Source organism: Elgaria multicarinata, chromosome 1 (assembly GCF_023053635.1).
Source record: "Elgaria multicarinata webbii isolate HBS135686 ecotype San Diego chromosome 1, rElgMul1.1.pri, whole genome shotgun sequence".
Lineage (NCBI taxonomy): Eukaryota > Metazoa > Chordata > Lepidosauria > Squamata > Anguidae > Elgaria > Elgaria multicarinata.
The window spans coordinates 98,811,403-98,832,783 of NC_086171.1; the positions used below are offsets into that span (position 1 = coordinate 98,811,403).

The following is a 21,381-nucleotide window of genomic DNA, read 5'->3' on the forward strand; positions in this document are numbered from 1 at the left end:
GCATACAACTGTCTGAGGGTTGGGTCTGCTCTTCCTTTTAGAACCCAGGGATGACTGCAGTTCCCAAATGCAAACATAGCCCACCTTTGTTCTCACTTTTGGCTTAATGTACAGAGGTTGGAGTGCACATTAATGTGCACACTCAGCCTACATGTGGAAGATAAGGTGTGAACAGTGCCCTTGACTCACTCAAATCAACAAAAACAGCAGACTCTTCTAGCACCTTCACAGATTTCTTGTAGTATCAGCCTTGTGGACCAGAGACTACACCACTAGATTGGCTGTTCTAGCCATACATTCAAGCTCTGCAGGGAAATATCACAGACTTACTGATATCTTCTGTAGTTCATGTTTTTTTAGCCTCTCTCTGTGTATATGTGTGTGTGTGGATGGATGGATGGATGGATAGATAGATACTACCCACTGAACATAACACGTTATGCAAGTGGACTCTTGCCTAAGCAAACTCACATCAGAATAAACATTTGAAAGTTCCACAAAACTCTTATTTTTTTCTGCAAAGCACAAGCATGGTTACCCCTATAGAACAGAAATCAAGACAGCTTGCTGTGTAGTTAATTTTTTTTTATTGTGCCCAATGTATGTTTTTAAAACTCAATTAATTTAAAAATAACTAGCAGCTGTCCAGTGTAACAAAGCAGGTATTTCAGTAGTGTATTCTGGATGGTGTCTATCTTTCTCCACCAGGAAACAGAATACAGCCTTCCCTCTTATACGTTCCCCTTCAAATTGATCTTCAACTGACAAGAACAATCCTGAGCATATAACTAAAGTTTCTGTATTTGAGAAACAGAGGCCCTATCTACACCAAGCAGGATATGACACTTTGAAAATGGTTTGAAAACTGAATATGGAGTGTGTCCTGGGCCCCAACAATTGTCACTACTGTTATAAACCATTTTAAAGTAACTTAACATTTAAGAAACCAAAGCTACTACTCATGGCTAAAGAGTGTGTATGCCATATTTCTTTTTTCTTTTCTTTTTTTGCATGTCCTATTACAGTAACACACCAAAACCAAATTTGCCTCAGATCATAATCAAATTCTGTCTTTTAGATTAAAATTTATCCTTACTTATTAAAATCATGCAACAAAAGCTCTAGCTCAGTGGTTCCCAAAATGGGCGTTACCGCCCCCTTGGGGCAGTAGGATTGCATAGAGGCAAGGGGGCAGCAGGGGGCCGAGAAGCACCTCTCCAGAAGGTCTTAAAACCCATGGACATTTTTATGGGAGAAAGTAGTTTCATCCCAAGCCATATAGGGGAAGAATCCACACATGTATTAATACCATTTAAGACGTCCTTTTAACGGTGAATTGAAATGTTTCAAAAGCACCAAAACGCTAATGAAGAGACATACTCTGCTTGGTGTGCCCCGCCACGCCGGCTGCAAAACAGAGGCATTTGCTCTCTTTTCCCACCCTCCCTCAGCAAGCCTGCAGCGGATGCTTCCCATTTAAAGGGGCTGCATGCAGGGGGCACTGGGCATGAGTTTGTGGAACCAAGGGAACGGTTACCAGAAAAAGTTTGGGAACCACTGCTCTAGCTGATTAATATAGAAATTAATAAACTTTCAACAAATATATGATTGCAGCTGTGAAGCAGTTATGGGGACTCTCATCTTGGGTTGTTCTTTCCCACGCATGGAGAGGAGGGAGTGCTGGAGGTGATTGGTTTAAACCAATTAAAGCCTGCAATCTGGCTTTGGAGGGATCTTGGGCAAGGCACACTGCATGGGCCCCCTTTACCCAGAAGAGGCAAGACACATAAATTGGGAGACAGACCACCTCCATGCCAAGTGAAAATGGTGGCCCTCCTGAAGCAGCAGACACCCGGCAAATGCCCACCCTCAGTCCTCTCAAGAGCTAGTTCTCTGTGTGCCACAAGGATCTGAAGTTTCAGCCGGGATAAACCTTGTCAATCAGATGATTGCTGGTTTGTGTGCAATTCTGATCATTCTTATCACCTCCAGCACTCCCTCCTCTCCATGCGTGGGAAAGAACAACCTAAGATGAGAGTCCCCATAACTGCTTCACAGCTGCAATCATATATTTGTTGAAAGTTTATTACTTGCTATATTAATCAGCTAGAGCAGTGGTTCCCAAACGTTTTCTGGTAACCGCCCCCTTGGTTCCACAAACTCATGCCCAGTGCCCCCTGCGCGCAGCCCCTTTAAATGGGAAGCACCCACTGCAGGCTTGCCAAGGGAGGGTGGGAAAAGAGAGCGAACACCTCTGTTTTGCAGCCGGCATGGCGGGGCACACCAAGCAGAGTATGTCTCTTCATTAGCGTTTTGGTGCTAATGAACATATATATATATATATATATATATATATATATTATAATAATCAACATATATTAGTTGAAAGTTAATTCTAACATCAGATGGACATGTTTTGTGCAGTTGGGGGATGGGGACGGGGACTGTGCATTAGGAACTAACTTTTGGTCCTTTGGAGCATGGGTTTTAATAAGGAACTATATGTGAGAAATAGGAATAGACGAATAGTTTCCCTTCAGTTTTCATAAATAACAGCTAACACAGTGTTTTTGTTATCATCTTGATAATTAACAGAATATTATAGGATGGGGTGGATGTGCTGGCTGCCAACATAGGAAGAAAAAATGCTTTGAATAGATCATGTAAGTGTTGCAATTTAAGACATGGAAAACTGTAAGCCCAACTATAAGGTGGCTTTTGGAAACCAGAAGCAGCCCTACCAGAAGGAAAACTGAGGCAGTCACCTCAACAGGCAGGTTTTGGGCACAATTAACAGTGGCAGAAGAGACAGACAGATCTGTCCTAATGCCAGGCACAATCCACCAGGAAGTTCTTCTGCACAAGCCCCATAGAAATGGTAGTGCTCTCGCACAGCTACTGTTCATTTCAATTCAGCTCCCACAGGAGAACTTCCTGGGGGAAGAGAGGGCACCATTTGGATTTTCTACCCCGGCACCGAAGTGTCTTGGGACAGCCTAATGGCATATAGCTATATAATTACAAATATGAAGTTTTATACTGTGTCTAGTAATAGTCGTCTGTCAGCATTCTAAAAAAATAAAATAACCAAAAAGTACAAAAGCGTGAGAAGAAATATTTTACTCAAATAACACAGGAAGTTTGTATTGCAATCAATGTAACACTGCAACTTCTGGACAAAGGAAAACAAAAATAACAGTATTGTAATAAGTTATAATAATGTTTACCAACATTGCTGCTAGGTCTAGTTATTTGGTTTGTCTGATTCAGCAAAATTCACACCAGCTTTCTGCTTCCCACATATATACTGCTAACTATCACAGGCAGAAATGTATATATCTACCATGCAGCATTTGAAGGACATATAATAGGCAGAGAGTGTCCCTGGGCAACAATTGTGCTTGTCTATGACAGAGACCATTCAAATAAGTGAACTTTCCCTGCACTCTTAATCCTCTCTGGATTTCCCAGCACCTGCTCAAGGCCTCTGTGTAATCTGGCGCTGTAAATGAGTTCGGGCTGAGAGATACAAAATTATCAGCTCTTATTGATCCAATGCCTTTTGGTTTAAGTTCATGCCAGTTTTCCAGTTACACAGAACTCCTTAGCGAGCCAAATGATGCTAAATCATCTGCTACACACAGTAATATTACTTATGGACAGACATATTTTAGACCAGCTAAGTAGGTAAATAAATATCAATTCACAAAGCATGCAGCCCTTTCAATCATGTAAATTGTATAAAACTCTGCCACATACACACAAAAGTCATACAGACCAGCAGGATCTTATTAGAAATAATTTTCTGCTAGAGATCCCTACACTTTCCAGGGTTTCTGGGGTGGGGTGGGGGGTACAATTGTTACCTTCAGTGGAAGGTGTAGAAATATAACTTCTTGATCCATTCTGTCTCTGAGTGCAAGGGTAGGAGCGTACTGTGCCTGGAATGTGTGGTTTTGCATACCATTTGGTGGTGATGGTAGTTATTAAATCTGAGTGTATTCGGATCCATGCACAAACTGTTTGGAGACCAAGAAAATTTGGGGTTTTGGGGAGTTACACTCCGGATTACTGGTCTCAGGCTGGGACTGAACTCCTCCTCCTCACGCTTGATCAGACTGATAACAAGGAGTGCCACAAGCTGCTTTTAAAGATCTCTCTTCCAAAGATTAAAATAAGTCTCATCTTGTCCCACAGACTGGGGCCACAGCTAGACCTAAGGTTTAACCTGGGATCATCCAGGGTTCGCCCCTGCCTGAGCACTGGATCCCCTGTGTGTCACCTAGATGAACAGGTTTGACCCCTGGATGATCCAGGAATAAACCTTAGGTCTAGCTATGGCCTAGCTTTCTTAACTCTGTAGAACAACTCTGTGACAAGAAATGCGTTCACACAACTCATAACCAACTAAGCGTGCAAGCCTATTGGATCCACCCTGGGTAAACCTCCAGACTCCAATGCAGAGTGGAAGGCACCCTGCGCCTCGCACCTCCTGCTCTCCATTTAAGCTAGATGGGCATTTTCACCCATCTAGTGGAGATTTCAGGAAGGGGGAGGAGGCGGGGAGCGTGGCTTCTTGGCTCCAAGCCCTGTCTCTGAGCTCACAGCCAATAAACTGAAATATCCCTTGTCGCCCAAATTCTGTCTATGGGACGTAGGATTGCTCCCTCCCAGAATCAATTGCCACAAGATGTGGTGATGGCCACGGGCTCAGATGGCTTTAAAGGAGATTAGACAAATATATAGCAATGGCTATTAGCCACGACCAGAAAGTAGAATAATGTACCTCAGCTGCTAGGGAAAGCTTAAGAGTTACCAGACTCTTCACTTTCCCTCCCTTTGAGAGTTGCACCCTTGTCTAAACCTGTGTGGGTTGCTTCACAGATGATGATGATGATGATGATGATATCATACATGGATATCACAGCTATATAGGAATCGGAAGCTGTCTGTGGACTGTAGCATACAACAAAAACAAATGCCTATCTGGCGTCTGCACATGGGGTGGGGGTCCCTGCCATCTGCCTAAGGGCCAAGTGTGATACCTGTAAAATGCATTTGTGTGAAAATGAAGTCCCCCTTTTGCACTCAATCAAGATGTTCATTCAGCACACAGTTGGGGGACCATTAACACACACACACACACACACACCAGTGGCAACATGGGATGGGGCTCTCAGATCTACACTATTGCTTTAAAGCGCTTTATAACAGTTTTATAGCTCTTTAAAGCAGTTAAAGCGCTTTATTACTGTTATAAAATGCTTTAAAGCAGTAATGTAGATCCGGCCCAGCTATGACAGCTAGAAACCTTTTTCTTCTCTTAAATCAACTATTCCCCAGGACTTGAACATAGATGTGTGATGTTCAACTGGAAGCTGCGGGCAGGAGGGGTGTGTTCCTACATTTTGGTAGGCCCATCCCAAACGAAATTCTGGCTCCATCCTGGGGCAAGCAGAGAGGGTGGACTTTTCTTGCTCAGCAGTAGAGCTTGAATACAAAGTGAAATGTTGAGTCTAAGGCTTCAGTCCTAGGCCAGATCTACACCAAGCAGGATACAGAGGTATGAAAGCGGTATGTCAATGGGCCCCAACAGTGGTCAGTGCACTTCAGTACCGCTATGAAGCAGTCGTGTGGCTCCTGCTTCTTATACACCGCTTTCATAGTGCTATATCCTGCTGGGTGTAGATCTGGCCTTACTTACACTAGCAGGCCAATCTTATACGTATTTTTAATCGCACTGTATAAACTGGCCCTGGCCCCATAAGCGTGCCTTGAGAGTAAACCCTTACTGGATCCTACGCGAGCTTACTGGAAAGCGCCCCTACTCGGAGCAGCTGGCCTTGCCGCCTAAGCGTGCCTAGGCCTGCAGGCTTCCGTGGGTAGGAGCGCCACAGAACCCTCCCGAGGAAACGCGCTGGGGCTCGGCTGCCACTTGCGCGCCCTCCTCCTGGCACACCCGCCGCCGCTGCCGCCACCTCTCGCTCGCCGCGGCTCCTTCGGGAGAGCCAGAGGCCCGCCTGGACGAGGCACGAGCGCAGCCCAGCACGACGCGCGGCTCACTTACTTCTCGTAGTGGCGGCGGCAGTAGAGCTTCTGGTCGCGGTAGAAGCAGCTGCTCTCCAGGGGCTCCTGGCAGGAGACGCAGCGCACGCAGCGCTCGTGCCACAGGCGGTCGTCGAGGCGCAGCAGGAAGCGTTCCGCGATGACGCCCCGGCAGCCTTCGCACACCGAGCGCGGCCGGGCCACTCCCCCTGCAACGAGCCGCAAGCAGCGTGAGGGGCCACCAGCCGCAGGCCCTGCCCAGCCCAAGCCAGCCCTCCTGCCTGCAGCCCACGTTCCCCGGCCGGGGGGACGGGCTCAGCCAGCTTCAGTCGAGGGGGGCCCTCGATGCCCCGACCCACCAGGCACCCCCAGCGCCCCTGCGGCGACTGAGCTTCATTCCAGCGGGGCTTTGCGCAGACACGGGGGCTTCCTGCGGGATGGCGCTGCAGGGCTCGGAAGCACGTCTCCAGGGAAGGCGGGGGGACGCGCTTCCCGGCCTGGCGGAGGGATGGAATGAACCGCGGCCGGGTCAGCCGGATCCGCCCCCAACCGCTTTGCCTATGTGAGTCTCTAAAGCGCCCTGCGGCGGGAGCAGCGTTTTCTTGCCCCCGTTGACCAACTCAGGAAAGTTGTTCCCCGCCTCGATCCAGAGGGAGAGGCGGGTAATAAATAAATTTATTATTATTGCAGCCCTCTTTCAATGAGTCTCGCTTGCAACAGGGGTGGGCAGCGTGGGGTGGACTGCAACTCCCACCAGCCCTTGTCAGAATGGCCAAAGATTAGGAATGCTGGGAGTTGCAGTCCAACCAGTGGAAGCTGGTGGCTCCGGTATTAATGGAGCTGTGAATCCATTCTGCATTCCATTCAGAACCAGCCAGAACTCTAAAGGAGCTCTCCAAAGTGCTGAACCTTATCCCCAACATGGGTTCAGCACCTTGGACAGTTCCTTTAGAGTTCTGGCTGGTTCTGACTGAAACCCAGAATGGATTTACAGCCGCACGGAAATCAGAGCCACCAGCGGAAGCCCCAGGGGTCCCAGTCCTGGGGTCTCGCCTCCTTCAGACCTGTCGGCACACCTGGGGCAGCGGGAAGGGGTGTGCGAATTTGGCTCGAAGCCCTCTTAAATGCACAGGCCTGTTTGTTTCGATCGGAGGGACGCCTTGAAGGACACATAGCGGCTCGATCCTATGCTCGTTCGCTCAGCAAGAAGCCCCACGGTACTCAATGGGACTTCCTTAGAACTCAGGGGCTGGCTTGCGAGGAAAGATGCACCGGATCAGGCATTCCCTTGGGAATAAGGGAATTCTCAAAGGAACAACCGAGGCAGGGAAATTGTCAGCCAAGGACTTCGGTTTAGCAATGCAACGGAACCGCCAAGTCCCCGTCTACCATTCACCGCTGTAGCCAACCCCAGGGCATGATGGCATCTCTTCCCCCACTTCCCCTGCTTCCCTTGAGTCAAATTATGAACGGAAACACTTTGGGTGCACCGATGGCAATAATAATAATAATAATAATAATAATAATAATAATAATAATAATAATAATAATATACGCTAATAATGATAATAATAATAGTTGTTGTTATGGTTGCTGTGTAAGTGCTATTAAAATCACTGGAGCAGACTGTCAGTTAACATTTTTTGGAATGAAGTGTGAATCCGACCAGCCAACATGTACTTCCCCTCCTCTTGGTATAACACAAGATCTTTACTGCCTCTCCCAAGTTTTATCAAATTCTCTCGAAATTGGGGTGAATTATTTCTCCCTCCATAAAGATCTCTGCTGTCAGTAAAGGGCAATCGACTGCTATTAATTATTATTATTATTATTATTCCGTTGTAAAATTGTGTCTTTGGTTTAGGAGGGTTTTTAAAAATGGCTTGAAGGAAGGCAGGTTTTAGAGTGCGTATTAGGATGGATTGGGTCTTCACGAGAAAGGCAAAGGCTAGTGGCAAAACGAAGGAAAAACCAAAGGCTTTGGAATCAAAACGAAACATTTTTCTGTCTTCTTCTTTAAAGGATTATTCTTTATCCTTGTTTCTACTTTGAAGTAGAATTTAAAATTCAAGAATCGTGGTGATTTTCTAATCAACGATCAAAATCTCACAGAACTATTGTGAAATATTTTTGGGGAGGGGGAAGAGAACCAAGATTTTCCACACTAGAAAGGAAGAAAATATTGTTTAAAAATCTGGATATTTTCTTAATACTGAACCAGATCTTTCACACCTAGATTCTGTGGTCATATTACAATACCAAAGAGAACATTTGTACCACCCATTTTTCCCATGTACTATCTGTGTCCAGTTTTGTGGCCATTTGTGCCAGGATGGGTACATGAAACGGAAAACCACAGTGGGGCATTGCAACGCAACCCAGCAAGTAATGCTTTGTCAAAGCCTTCACCCTACGCAGATCTGGATTGGGGCCTTCACTTACATTATCTGCAAACATAGTGTAGTTTTGCTACACTATGTTTGCTACACATAGTGCAAACTTCAATATAAACTATGTTTAAATATTTTAATTTAAACCGTTTTAATTAACTTCAGTGCAATATACTTTAGTTTAACTGCATTGTTGATTAAGCTGATAGATAAAAATATTTGGATAGTGATAGATTACTAATTACAGTACAGAATGTGGTCACCTATAAGTAATGAAAATATTTTTTCTGCCATTTAGTTTCAAGAAACGTTATTACTAGAATGATTATTATTCGATCCAGATCTATCTACTATATTTTATTCTATCATATGTATGTGTAAGCTTGGATGGGAATATTTATAAGTGTGTATTTATATACACATGTTGATTTCAGTGAAATAATGAAATGTTCTTAACTACTGTTGGTAACAGTAACAACAACCACTGCCACCTCTCTCACCCACACATGCAGACACACACACACACACACACACACACACACACACACAGCCTTGTCTTTTCTCTTTTCCTTTCTCTTTGCTTCCCTTTAGAAGGCATTTGGGATATTCGTTTTCTTCGGCGATGCGAAAGAAAATGGTTCCGTTCCGCTTTTCTGCTAAGGTGCCGCTTTCTCCCATCGGAGACATATTTAGGACCCGATTGTCCCGGGTTTGGGGGCGAGGGAGGGGAGGGCAGGGCGACCAGGAGCTGACAGCGCGTATTATCCCCATGCGCGGTCGGGATCAAACGAGCGGCTCCCTCCGGAGGACGAGCGAGCGAGCGGACGGACGAAAAGGCAGGGGAACTCCGGCTGCCCCTGCGACTTGGCACGCGGCTGCCGGGGTCGGACCTCCAAGGCGCGCGTAAAGCGAGGCCCGCCCGGGAAGGGCGCGCGCGGGGGGCGCCCTTTGGCACTTACCCAGGAGGGCGGAGAAGGGCGCAGGGCGCGGCGGCGGCGGCTCCAGCGCGTTCTGCAGCGGCTCCTCCATTTCCAGGCCGTCCAACATGGCCCGAGGCCCGGTGGGATGGTGCGCTGAAGCACAACTTGGAGAGAGCGGAAAGAAGGGGACATCAGCGCGGGAGGACGGAGGAGCCAGGCGGCGTCCGTGGCCGCGTCCCCCGGGGAGTCCCGGGGCGGTGTCAGCAGCTGCCGCCGGCCCACTTGTTACGGCTCCCCAAACAGTCGCAACTGACAGCCCAGCGGGGCCCCTCGGTCCCTGTCCAGAGACCTCACGGCCAATGCCGGGGCGTGCGGGGGGGGGGGGGACCCGGCGGCGAGGAGGCGGCGGCCGAGAGCTCCGCGGCGGCCGAGAGCCAGGGACAGGGCTGGCTCGGGGCCCAAGGCGACGGAGAAGGGGGACCCCGAAGCCTCGCCGGGCCGCCGCCACTCACCTGGCCGCTGGGCAGGGGGCCCGTCGCTCCGCGCCGAAAGCCCCTCGCCCGGAGCCTCGGCTGCGCGCTGAGCCGTCAGGCGCGCGGGAGAGCCGCCTTCCCCGAGCCCTTGGCGCGCCGCTGCGGCGGGCCCCCGCGAGGCGGCCACGCTGCCATCCAGGGCTGCCGGACGCCGGGCCAGCGGCGCCGACCTCCGAGAAGTTGGCCGAGCTCCGCCGCTGTGCTCCCGCCTCCCCCCCACGACGAGCCCCTCCGCCCGCGGACGCCGCTTTCCTCCCTCACGGGCGAGGCGAGGCCCCGCCCCGCCCCACCTGAGAGCGCCGCCGGTGAAGCCGAGCCGGCCCGCGGACGGGGCCACGCGAGGGCGGCGGCGTGGAGGAAACGCGTTCACACGTCAGGGCGGAAAGGGGACGTCCTTGGCCGGCGAAAGCAGAGCAGCAGGCAGGGGCCGCCAAGTTGAGCCGGGCGAGGAGGGCGGAGAGACGGGCCCATGTGCAGCCGAAAGGCTTTTGCAAGCGCGACGGGACGGGTCGCTCGGGAAGAAGGCGGGCCGAACAGTTCGGTGTCCCCGGGCCGCTGCTATGAGGGCTGACTTCTTGCCGTCGCTGCTGTTTCCTACTGCGACTGGGAGGGAGGGGAGGAAGGGAGGGACAGAGGCTTCCTCCCCACCCCCACCCCCGCCGCCCTAGAGGCACAGTCAACCCCAGCGGGGGGGGGGGGGAGGCAAGACGACTGTCGCTCCGAGCCGAAAGCCCCCGGAGTCGTTCACCGAGACGTGGAGGAAGCGCTCCAGCTTGTTTTACTCGCTTTACGACTTCGCACAGCCTGATCCTCCGCGTGTTTACTCGGAAGCAAGTCCAACTGATTTCTGGAGTAGTGTGAATCCGATAGCAGTCGCAGCCTCTGCTTGGTTGCGATCCATAGCCCAGTTAAGCAAAAGTCCATGTCGACTCCAGTACGCGCCGCCCGGGGGGGGGGGGGAGTCGGTTTGCCAACGTCTCTAGACGAGACGCGCCCAGCGAAACTCACGTATTCGCGCGCGCACAGAGGCTAAATTGCTGGCGGTGCAGCCTGAGCCGCGGTCTTGAAAGAGGGCAGGATATATACTGCAAGGGCTACATCTCTGAAGCAAAAAACAGTTTCCTGCCTCCGAGACACACGCAATCTTTAAGTTAAAGCCAGGTGGTCTAAGCAGCCCGAAAATACTGGTGTTCAGGGGTCGCTGGCCTGGGCTGTGATCACCCCTAATCTAACAACAACCAACGGTGAAATGCAGAACCTCTTAAGAGTAATTCCCAGTGCTCGCAGTGAAATTGCTTCCGAGTACAAATCAATATTTAAGGAGCTCCAGATCGGGGAAATACTCCCCGCCCCGCTCCCCGCGGGCGCCAAGACGAGCAGTCCGGTGGGTCCTTGAAGGAAAGGCACTTTTCACCTGCTCACCGGCTCTCATTGCCCTTTGCAAGCAAAAGAGGGTGCCCCTTGCTCCTTCGGTGCCTGGCCCCCACTTCCACCCGCTCCCCAGGACCGCCACTTACGATAAGCGAGATCGCGCCATGCATGCTTTTATTTGGATGGTTCGGTCGGAGTCACCGCGACAAACCTGCTTGTTGGCGGAGCGGCTCTCGGGCTCAGTGGCCCGCGCGGGGCGGCACCGCGCATCTCAGCGGCGGCGGCCGAAGGCGGGTCTCGCTTGGCGGCGGGTCGCTCGCGCCCGGGGCGCCCGGCAGCGCGGCGGCCGCCACCCTGCGCGCACTTCCCCGAGAGCCGGCCCCCTCCAGAAGAAGGAGGCTTATTTCTCAGGCGTGAGGTCACGCCGAAGGTAGTGGCTGGCGGCTGGACGTGGGCCCCGGCCCCCCCCCCCGAAAGCCTCGCAGTAAACGCGACCTGCGGAGGTAGGGCCTCGCGGCTCCTCAAGTCAGCTGGCGTCATCGAAGGCCCGGGCACGCGCGGGCCGGCCTGCCGTCTACGCCCCGAGGAAAGCAACGCGAACACGAGATTTAAAAACACAGCGAAGGCAGGCCCCGGCCCGCCCCGTCCTTCCAAGCCACAGCCCGGCAGTCGCGCCCAGGGCTGGAGGGGGGGGGCGCTGGCGGGGGCCTCCGGCTTTGAGGGGGCCTCCTCCGAGTGCCCCTGGGCAAAGTGGCTCGGTTTTTCTGTTGATGAATTTGCCCAAAGAAAAGCAGGTAAAGCGTGTCTGAATGTGAAGAAGCGATGTCTTAATAACATCTTGAACAAAAGTGCTTTTCTATAAATCGTTCTAGTTCATATGTATTTAGAACTGATTAAAAAATACTTAATGAGCAGGTTGAAACGGGGCCTGCATTTCCCCTCCGGCCCGGGCCGATGACCAGCTCTGCCCGGCCCTGGTCGCGGCCCGCACTCCGCCCCGGAGCGAGTCGTGTTCTTCACTGGCACCAGCTATGCGGTTGAAGTGGCGCCTGTCCGCTTATGGAAAGGGGCGCTCGACGGGCGCGTGGGTGCTTTCCTCTGATTTAGCGGTTGCCCCGGCAGAAGCATCTTCAGCGCAGAAGGGAGGGGCGGGGCGGGGGGGAGCGATCCACCTGCCCTCACCCTATCGGAATGCATAGCAGCCTCGCAGCGCCATTCATTTCAATGGGGCTCCCGTTCTGAGTTCCTGGGGAGGATGGGGCATTGGGACCTCCAGGTTCTCGCTCTTTGTTCATGGCTTTTGCTTGGGATAGGTCAACGCGAAGGAGGTCGCCGCTTCGCTTGGCGATTTCACCAAAGTCGGGGCTTGAGCGACGTCCTAGAAGAGATGGATTTGTCTTTCTTGGGAGACGTCCAAGGGGCGGGCTCAGTTCTTTCTCTGCTCGAAAGACAAACACGTTCTGGCCAAGGTTTCCTTTTTGTAATTCTCTGTCTGCGGGAGTGAGGCGTTTTTATTGGTTGTTTGGCGCGATTCCTTTCCCCACCTCACGCGTCTCGTATGAATTGGCTGGACACTTGAAAGAGATTGTGACTAGTCTGATCAGTATTACTTCAACTCCCCAACTCCGCCATTTTTTCCGCCTGGACTCCACTGGATGAAAAACCCAAAACGAATCCAAAACGATTTGATTAGGGTGCCATGATTAGGTCTGCTTTGGAGAGTCGTTGTGGAGCACTGACACCCCCCGCACCCACCAAAATTATTTCCGGCCAGATCCAGCCATCCTTAAGCAATTTTAAGTCCTACTGATTTCAGTGGGAAAGTGAAGCACATATCTTTCCAAGTAACATAGTTGGGGCTTAAAATGCCTAACTTTGGCTAGATCGTTTGTTTTATGATTTTGAAATGTAAAAATAAAATAAAAATCTGTTGCAAACATCGTATCTGTTTATGTTCTAAAATGCCCTACACCAGATGACAATATATGTTACATTCACATCATGTTCGTAGTAACTATTGCTAGCGAGAGAGAGAAAAGTAGTTAGAATTGTGGCTGTATTTTAAACCAGCCATAATTTATTTGAAATTATGCTGCTTTTGCTAGAAAAGAGGAGTTGCAGGAAGTCAGAAGAAAGACTCAATGTTTTGGCCATTGGAGATTTTAAATACAACCCTGCAACTGTTACTTGTAACTAATTCCAGATTTCGTACGATGGAACTTGATGACTGGTTGCCTCCTCTGAACACGCTCCAGCTTGTCTGTGTCCTTCTTGAATTGTGGAGCCCAGAACTGGACGCAATACTCTAGAGGAGGCCTGACCAGGGCCGAATAGAGAGGAACCAGGACCTCACGTGAGTTCATCAGAGTAAGCCCTGATGAACTCAAGTAGGCATGGTAGACACAGATTGTGCTGTTTTGTTTCTGTAGATGGAACCAGAGGGCCTGAGGAATGACATCCCTGGGTTGACTTGGCCTCGTCTATAAGGTAGAATAACAAAAAACCCTCCATGGAAGGCCTGTGTCCCCCTGACACCATGCCATTAGGTGCTTCTGCTGCACATCAGAAGGTTGCTGTTGGCAATGGCAGAAATGCACACACTGTAGCAATGTAAATACACACGGTAAGCAATATGACATGTTACAGGGTGTGGGTGGGGGCTGGGCTGTTATTTTCTGCAGCAGTCAGACCCACATTTCTCATAACAAGTTCTTTGGCCATTTGTTTTCTTGATTGTAGCCTGCTTGCTCCAAAGCACACACAATTCTTTATTTCATGAGGTGTTTTTAGAGCTTTTTGACTTCTTTGCACTATTGCTCTTTCCTGGATTTATTCTGATGCTGCATTAGTAGTTTAGGATTTTGCGTCTGTATTTTTATACTGCATGTTTTTTTTTTAACTTTTATTTGTCAACTGCCCGGATAACATTTTGTTGATGAGTGATGTAGAAACGTAAATAAATAAAAAAACAGAAAAAAAACATGGTTTAAAAAGTACAAGGTCCCGGATGCAACAGCTGTGTTGTGTGGGTATGCGACCCACCTCTGCTCCTTCTCTAGACTCCCACGCTGATACGATGCACCATGCAATGAGGCACGACCAACTTATGTCATTTTCATAGCAGACTAGAGGAGTGGTACAACTGCTGTGAAAGGAACTCCCTCATCATCACCATGTGTGCTCTGACCAAAGCATTGCTGCATTAGGGGCAACAGGGGGAAAGCGGTTACTCAGTAATAGAGCACATGCTTTTATGCAAAGTGTCCAGGGCTCAGTCTTTGGGATGCAGTTAAAGCATCGCAGTTAGCCATGCTAGGCAGAGGTCTTCCCTCCCTGAGATCCAAGAGAGTCTCTGCGAGCCTTTCCACTCAGTGCTGAGCTAGATGGACCAATGATCTGGTGCAGTCTCAGGTAGCTTCACGTACATAGCATCCTTTGGCCATGGGCAGATTTAGAACAGGTGTGGGGAATGTGTAGAAATTAATGGATTGCAAGTCCCATCAGCCTTAGCCAGCATAGCCAAAGAAGAAGGAGGACGGCAGCTGTAGTCCAACATCGGGAGAGCCACACATTTCCCATTCCTGTTTTAGAGGCTGCATCTTGAGACTGAGTAACGTGGGGCTTGCTTGTTTTTACAGCATCGTTGAGTGAGGGCCTACTATCAGCTTCGGCTGATACGCCAGCTGCGCCCCTTCCTAGAGTCGGAAGACCTAAAGACGGTAGTGCACGCGCTGGTAACTTCGAGGCTCGACTTCTGCAATGCGCTCTACATGGGGCTACCTCTGTGCCTAGTCCGGAAACTTCAATTAATCCAAAATATCGCAGCCAGGCTGGTCACTGGTACACCTAGGGGTGACCACATTACACCAGTTTTAAAATCTCTTCACTGGCTGCCGATTAGTTTCCGGGCGAAGTACAAAGTGTTGGTTATTACCTTTAAAGCCCTACATGGTTTGGGTCCAGGCTACCTGCGGGATCGCCTTCTCCCGTACAATCCGCCCCGCACACGCAGGTCCTCTGGGAAGAATTTACTCCAGTCAACAAAAACAAGGCTGACAACTATTACCCAGAGGACCTTCTCTTCCGCTGCTCCCAGATTGTGGAATGGCCTGCCGGAGGAGATTCATCAACTTGACAGTCTTTTAGAATTTAAAAAAGCAATAAAGACTAATCTATTCCGGCAGGCCTATCCAGTGAAATTTTAGGATGTTTTCAGGATGTTTTAATCATGTATGGTATGTTTTAATTCGTTTTAATGTGTATTTTATATCGTGTTTTTATACTGTTTGTTTTACACTTTGAATTGTTTTAGTTTTTGTGAACCGCCCAGGGAGCTTCGGCTATTGGGCGGTATAAAAATGCAATTAATAATAATAATAATAATAATAATAATAATTGCAGCAGCAGCAGCTGCTTCAGTTGTCTCTAGGCAGCATGGTGAGGAATTTCCATGCTGACTCAGGAGTCCCAGGGAAAGCCATGCCATTGGGTGCCCCCTTGCGGGAGCTGAAGGAACTCATTTATGCATTGCACCAGAGCCACTTTTTAAAAAAGATTATGGCCTAGTTTGCATGATCATGACAGCTGAAACAAGCCACTGTGGCTTGTTGCAGCCACCCCACATGTCAGCTGGATTTCCCTCATTATCCTCACTGGCGCAGTTTGCCGTTGCCATCTGAACCTGGGCGGAGTGGCTTGGAGGGGGCAGCAACCCTCTAATAACCAAACGACAGCCCATGGGTCATTTGAGGGTTGCTGCCTATCCCAAACAAGTTTTGAAATTGGGGGGGAAAGTGGGAAACAGATAGTGAGAAAGTTACCTAAATCCTGAGGACTTCTGTTTTCATTAATTTTGAGGAGTCTCTGTAAGAGAGTGAAACTGGGCAGTTTTGGCTGCTAGAAATGGCAAAGGAAAATCTTATGAGACTGCAATGGACTATTTGGTTCCAAGATGTGCAAAAGAACCAAACTTTGAATTTACTGTGGATTGCAGTAGGTTCTTACATTTTGCAAGCGCAGTAGTCCAAAAACCTTGCACTTTTAGGCATTCCTATCATACACCTGCCCATAACTTTTCTAGGAAATTAGTTTGTGCTATCCACTTGCAAGTCAAGTCCTAAGTAAAGTCCTATCATCTGTATTCTAATTTTTTCAATTCAATAATTAAAATTATTTATTATTTAAATTATTTGTTTCATATTAATTATTTGTTATATTAGTTTCTGTGTCCTTGTCCCATGGCAGTGCTATAAGGATTAAAGGCCAGTAGGACCAAACATGTGGGTCTTTTCCACTAGATAGTTGTCCCCAATTCCAGCTAGGTGGTGACTGTATGTGTTAAGGACCCACACTGTTGGCAACACACACATGCTGCTGGGCCCTTAAATGTTACAGTGGCACTACAGGATAAAGCTGCATGAAAGCAGCTTCCACCCATGTTATTGCTGTAACATATCAAGGGCACATTGGGCTGCAACCTTAAACATTTCCTAGGGAATCAGTTCCATTGAACATGTTTCTGTCTATTTCCCCAGTTCCGGAGAGCCACACACATACCAGCCTGATGCCTAGCAGGTGCCTACATGCCCAGGATTGCCAGAGATCCCCAAAGGAGCTGTTGATTCAGCAATGATCTGGCTCAGAATGAGAGCTTATATAGGAGCTGGAGGCTCCACCTCTTTCTGGCTCTCAGTGAGGTACTGATCCACAGGCCTACTCAGGCTTACCTAGGGTGACCAACTGTCAGGATTTCCCCGGATTTGTCCTGGTTTTTGTTCTTTCCATGGTGTCAGGGGGGATTTTCTATAATTTTCAATAATGTCCTGGAATGACACACCTTCCCCTTTAAGGTTGCCATTAGCATGGCAGGAGGGAGTGACATGCTTTCTTGAGGCACATCATTCCCCCACCCCGAGCTCCAATTGAGGTCTTAAAGGGGAAAGTGGGTCATTCATGGAAATTATAGAAAAGGCCCCAATTGGAGTGGATGGTGGTGGTGCAGAATGAAATCCTTTCCCCTCCTCCACTCCAATCGGGTTCTTTAAGGTGGCGGGGGAATAATGTACTTTCTGCACGACTCAGAAAGCTGCTTCCCCACACACACACTAGGTGTCCTCTTTTTTGGTTTCCCAAATATGGTCACCCTAGCTTACCCCTCCTACGATGAACTAGCCTCACTTGAATGATAATGTCATGTGGCTAACTGGGTAGTTTGTCAGCAGCTCTAATACTCTACTCTGGCTTGAACCTTAGTGGACCTGGGGGTATTTTTGTGGGGGGGGGGGAAGCCAGGCAACAGGTGTGGAGAGCTCTAGTCTTGCGGTTGGAATGTCAGGTTCCAAAGGCACTGCAGGTACAATGGATCCCATGGGTTCACTGGGCAGGGGGAGTTCTGCTCCCCCCTGTTGCTGCTTCTTGACCAAGGAGACTCCAGGTTCAAGGGTGGCTTACACAGGTCTAACCCCAAGCTTGGAGGGGGCACAACGAAAGGAGAAACTATTTGTATGAACCAGGAAAAGGACAGGAATGCAGGGGGGCAAACTCTTTGTGAGAGCAAAAGCAATTTAAAGTACAATTTTCAGTGTGGGAATTATGGTCACTGCACATGAAGCATCCATAATGGGGACTGTCTTCCATTTGGGGCAGTTCTTATGAGTCCAAGCGGGGTCTATACAAGCATAATGTGGGTGTCAATAATGTGGAACCTGTATTACAGTGGCAAGTAAGCATCCATGTGAGATCAATTTCAATTGTTGCAGCCTGATGATGTGGACATGGTGCTTGCAGCATTGCACCAACCATGTGCCCTGTCCATCTTTGCCCTTCCTGGCTAAAAAGGGCTAGCCAAGGGTGGTGTGGAGTGGGGATATGACTGGGTCAGTCCAGTGACTGGTAAATGCATTTACACAAAGGGGTAGTTCCTGCTGCCCTGAAGAAGGTGGTTCAGTCCTGAAGAAGGTGGTATAGTGTGGTCATTCTTGAAGGAACCCACTCTGAATCCAATGGTACTTGACAACTACTGCCCAGTTGTGAATGCCCTTTCTTGGAGAAGGTGCTTGACAAGGTTGTAGCAGGGCAACTACAGACACTCTTGGAAGATACTGATTACCTACAACCATTTCAATCTGGTTTTTTCTAGACCCATTTCAAATCAGCCATGGTCAAAGAGGGACAGGGGGAATGTGACCTTGTTCTGTTCAGTCTCCCATCTGCTTTTGATACCATCAACCATGGTATCCTCCTGGACCAGCTCCATGGATTGACCATTAGAGGCACAATAGTTCTGGTCTACCTTTGGGGACTGTTTCATAGAATAATGTTGGGTGATGATTCCTCTGCTCCTTGACAACTGAGCTATGGGGTTTCACATGCTACCATTTTGTCCCCAGTGTTGTTTAAGATTTCTATGAAGCACTGGGAACAGTCATTAGAGGATTTGGAGCCAAGTGTCATCAGTATGTTGATGATACACAGCTCTATCTGCCTGTAACATCTGAACCACGTGAGGCTGTGCAAGTCCTAGATCAGTGCCTAGACTCAGTGAAGGGCTGGATAAGGACCAATAAACTGAAGTGGCATCCTTGCAAGATGGTGGCCCTGTGGATTAATGATTCCCAAGTCTGGAAGACAGGCGTATTGCCTGTTCTGGATAGGGTTGAACTTCCTCTTAAAGGTCAGGTTTGTCGTCTGAGGGTACTCCTGCATGGGAGTGCCTTCAATATACCTCTCCTGGAAAGAGATAGCTGGGCCACTAGTAACTCAAGACTGGATTACTGCAGTGTGCTTTATGTGGGGCTGCCCTTAAAAAGGGTCCAGAAGCTGCAGCTAATGCACAATGGTTATCAGGAGCTGTCCCTTTTCAGCCTATAACTCCTCTATTAAGGGGACTGCACTGGCCACCTATTTGTGACTGGGACAGGTTTATTGGTGTATAAAGCCCTAAACATTCTGGGACTAGCATACCTGAGGGAGCACCTTCTCCCTCATCAGCTTGCCCTGTCACTGAGATCATCATAAGACACACCCCTAGTGGTTCTGCATGGACCTGCAATCTGTTTGGAGTCCACTTAGAATAAAGCCTTCACTGTATTGGCTCCCTCTCTCTGTGGATCTCCCTGCCTGTTGATGTCAGGCGGGAACTGATTTTGGTTTTGGTGCCTACTAAATGGTTTTACTGGCATAATTTGATTTAAAACATTTTAATCCCTTATTTTGATTCTTCTTTTTCTTTTCCTGTTTAACACACATGAATCTTATTAAACATAGGACAGTATATACATTCAGTAAATAACTAACTAAATAAAATGTGTGCCCTAGCAAGGTCCTGTGGTTTTCTTTAAGGGAAGAACAGAGGTGAAATTCTTCTTAGCATCCCCCCAAATCAGAGCACCTTGTTGCTGTTTCCTACTGGATGTGCTTAGTCAGAAGGAAGGATATATACCTTCAAGGGCAAGTCCATGGAAAGGCTTAGTGAGCTGGCTGAGAGTTGGGTTGGGTGCAGTTTGGAGGGGTGTTATTGAATGCTCTGGTTACATTAGGGATGGCAACATTTTGGAGCCATGGACGCAGTTGGCAATTTGAGAAACTGTTGAGCAGAATACAGAGAACAGAGGGAGCAGGCAGCCCTGAAGGTATTCAGGTCGCAGTCCATTTAGGACAGAGGTGGAGAATGTCTGGCAGCAGAGCCAATGGTGAGAGGCATTGCAGGTTTGCAATCCAACACCATCTGGAGACGTTGCCCATCCCAGATCTTAACAATAAGAACCAGCACTTTTAATTGGGCCCAGAACCAATAAAGATGAAGGAGTTATATGCTCCAGGGCCTTGCTAGACCTGGTGGAAAATCCGGGGGAGAGGAGGGGAGACCTCGCGTTATGAATAACATGAGATCTCATCCTTATTCACATGCGAGCCACGACGAGCTCTGGAGGAGAGCTGTCGGGCTGCCTTTTTAAAAAAAAAAGCGGCAGCAGCAGCGCAGGAGCCATGAAAGGTAAGTAGGGGTTGTTGCTGTTGTTGTTTAATTCTCCTTCGCCCCCATCCACGATCTCCTCCCCCCAGCCCCGTTCTCTTTCCCACCCTGTCCGCGATCTCCCCCCCCCGGCCCCGTTCTCCTTCCCCCGCCCACCCCCACCCACGATGTCCGATCCCCCCCCCCCCGATGTCCCCTGCCCGCAATTCTCCCCCCGATGTCCCCTGGGCCATGATTCCCCCCCCTGATCTCCCCGGCCTCTGTTTCCCACCCCCCCATGTTCCCCCCATAGCCCTGATGGCTGCAGCGCTCCTGTGGAGCGCTGTAGCCCATCCGCCGCTTTTCCCAGCTACTTGGGAGTAAATCCGGTAGCTGGGAAAAGCGGCAGACCTGGCTACACGCCTGTGGTCTCAGGCTCAGCCTGAGACCGCAGGAAAAACCAGGACTGAAGCAGGCTTTTGGATGCACTGGACGCACAGGGGTGAGCCCGGGGCTCACACTGGGCTAAAGCCCCGTCTAGGAAGGCCCCCAGGCTACCAAGCCTAAACAGCCCTTTAGAAATGGCATTTACTTTGAACAGAACAATTGACGTTTCCGGATGCTTTGTAAGAGAAGCCCACATAGAGTGCATTGTTGTAGTAGAGGCTGGGAGCTATCAAAGCATGAATTATCTTGGCCAAGTCAATCTTCCCCAGGAAAGGGCACAGCTGGTCCACCAGATGTTTAAGAACACCTAGACACAGCCACCACTTGAGCATCTGGATGCAGCATCTAACACAAATGAAGCTCTGCATTTCTGAACCTGCTCAGGTATTTCTTCTTCTATGTAGCTACATACCTCAATTGGGCCTTCTTATAGACTTGAATGCCTTCCCAGTTCAGCCTCTGTGTGTACATGGCTGATATTGCGGTGTCCCTAGACTTGCTCATCACAACTTGTGCTCTTGGCAACTAAGCTGGAAAGGGAAGAAGAGGAGAAAAATCCCACAAATTTCTAATTGCAAACTGTAGGTGCAAAAAAGCAAGACTGGATCCTTTTCTCCTGTCCCTTTAGGAGAGCGCCCTCTGGTGCTTCATAGCTTGTAGTTGAGAAAAACCCAACAGAATCCAAGCCAGCGCTTCGTGCTTACGCCAGATAGCATACGAGAACA

General features: G+C 49.3%; 1 protein-coding gene across 1 annotated transcript in view; it reads right to left on the reverse strand.

Moving 5' to 3' along the window:
* Positions 1-9,482, reverse strand: part of LMX1A (LIM homeobox transcription factor 1 alpha) — a 120,735-nt gene extending 111,253 nt beyond the window's left edge. The window contains exons 1-2 of the mRNA XM_063116864.1: positions 9,395-9,482; positions 6,068-6,254 (exon numbers count right to left, since the gene is read on the reverse strand). Of these exons, the coding sequence (XP_062972934.1) occupies positions 6,068-6,254; positions 9,395-9,482 (275 nt within the window). The remainder of the gene's footprint in view (positions 1-6,067; positions 6,255-9,394) is intronic.
* Positions 9,483-21,381: the final 11,899 nt, after the last annotated feature.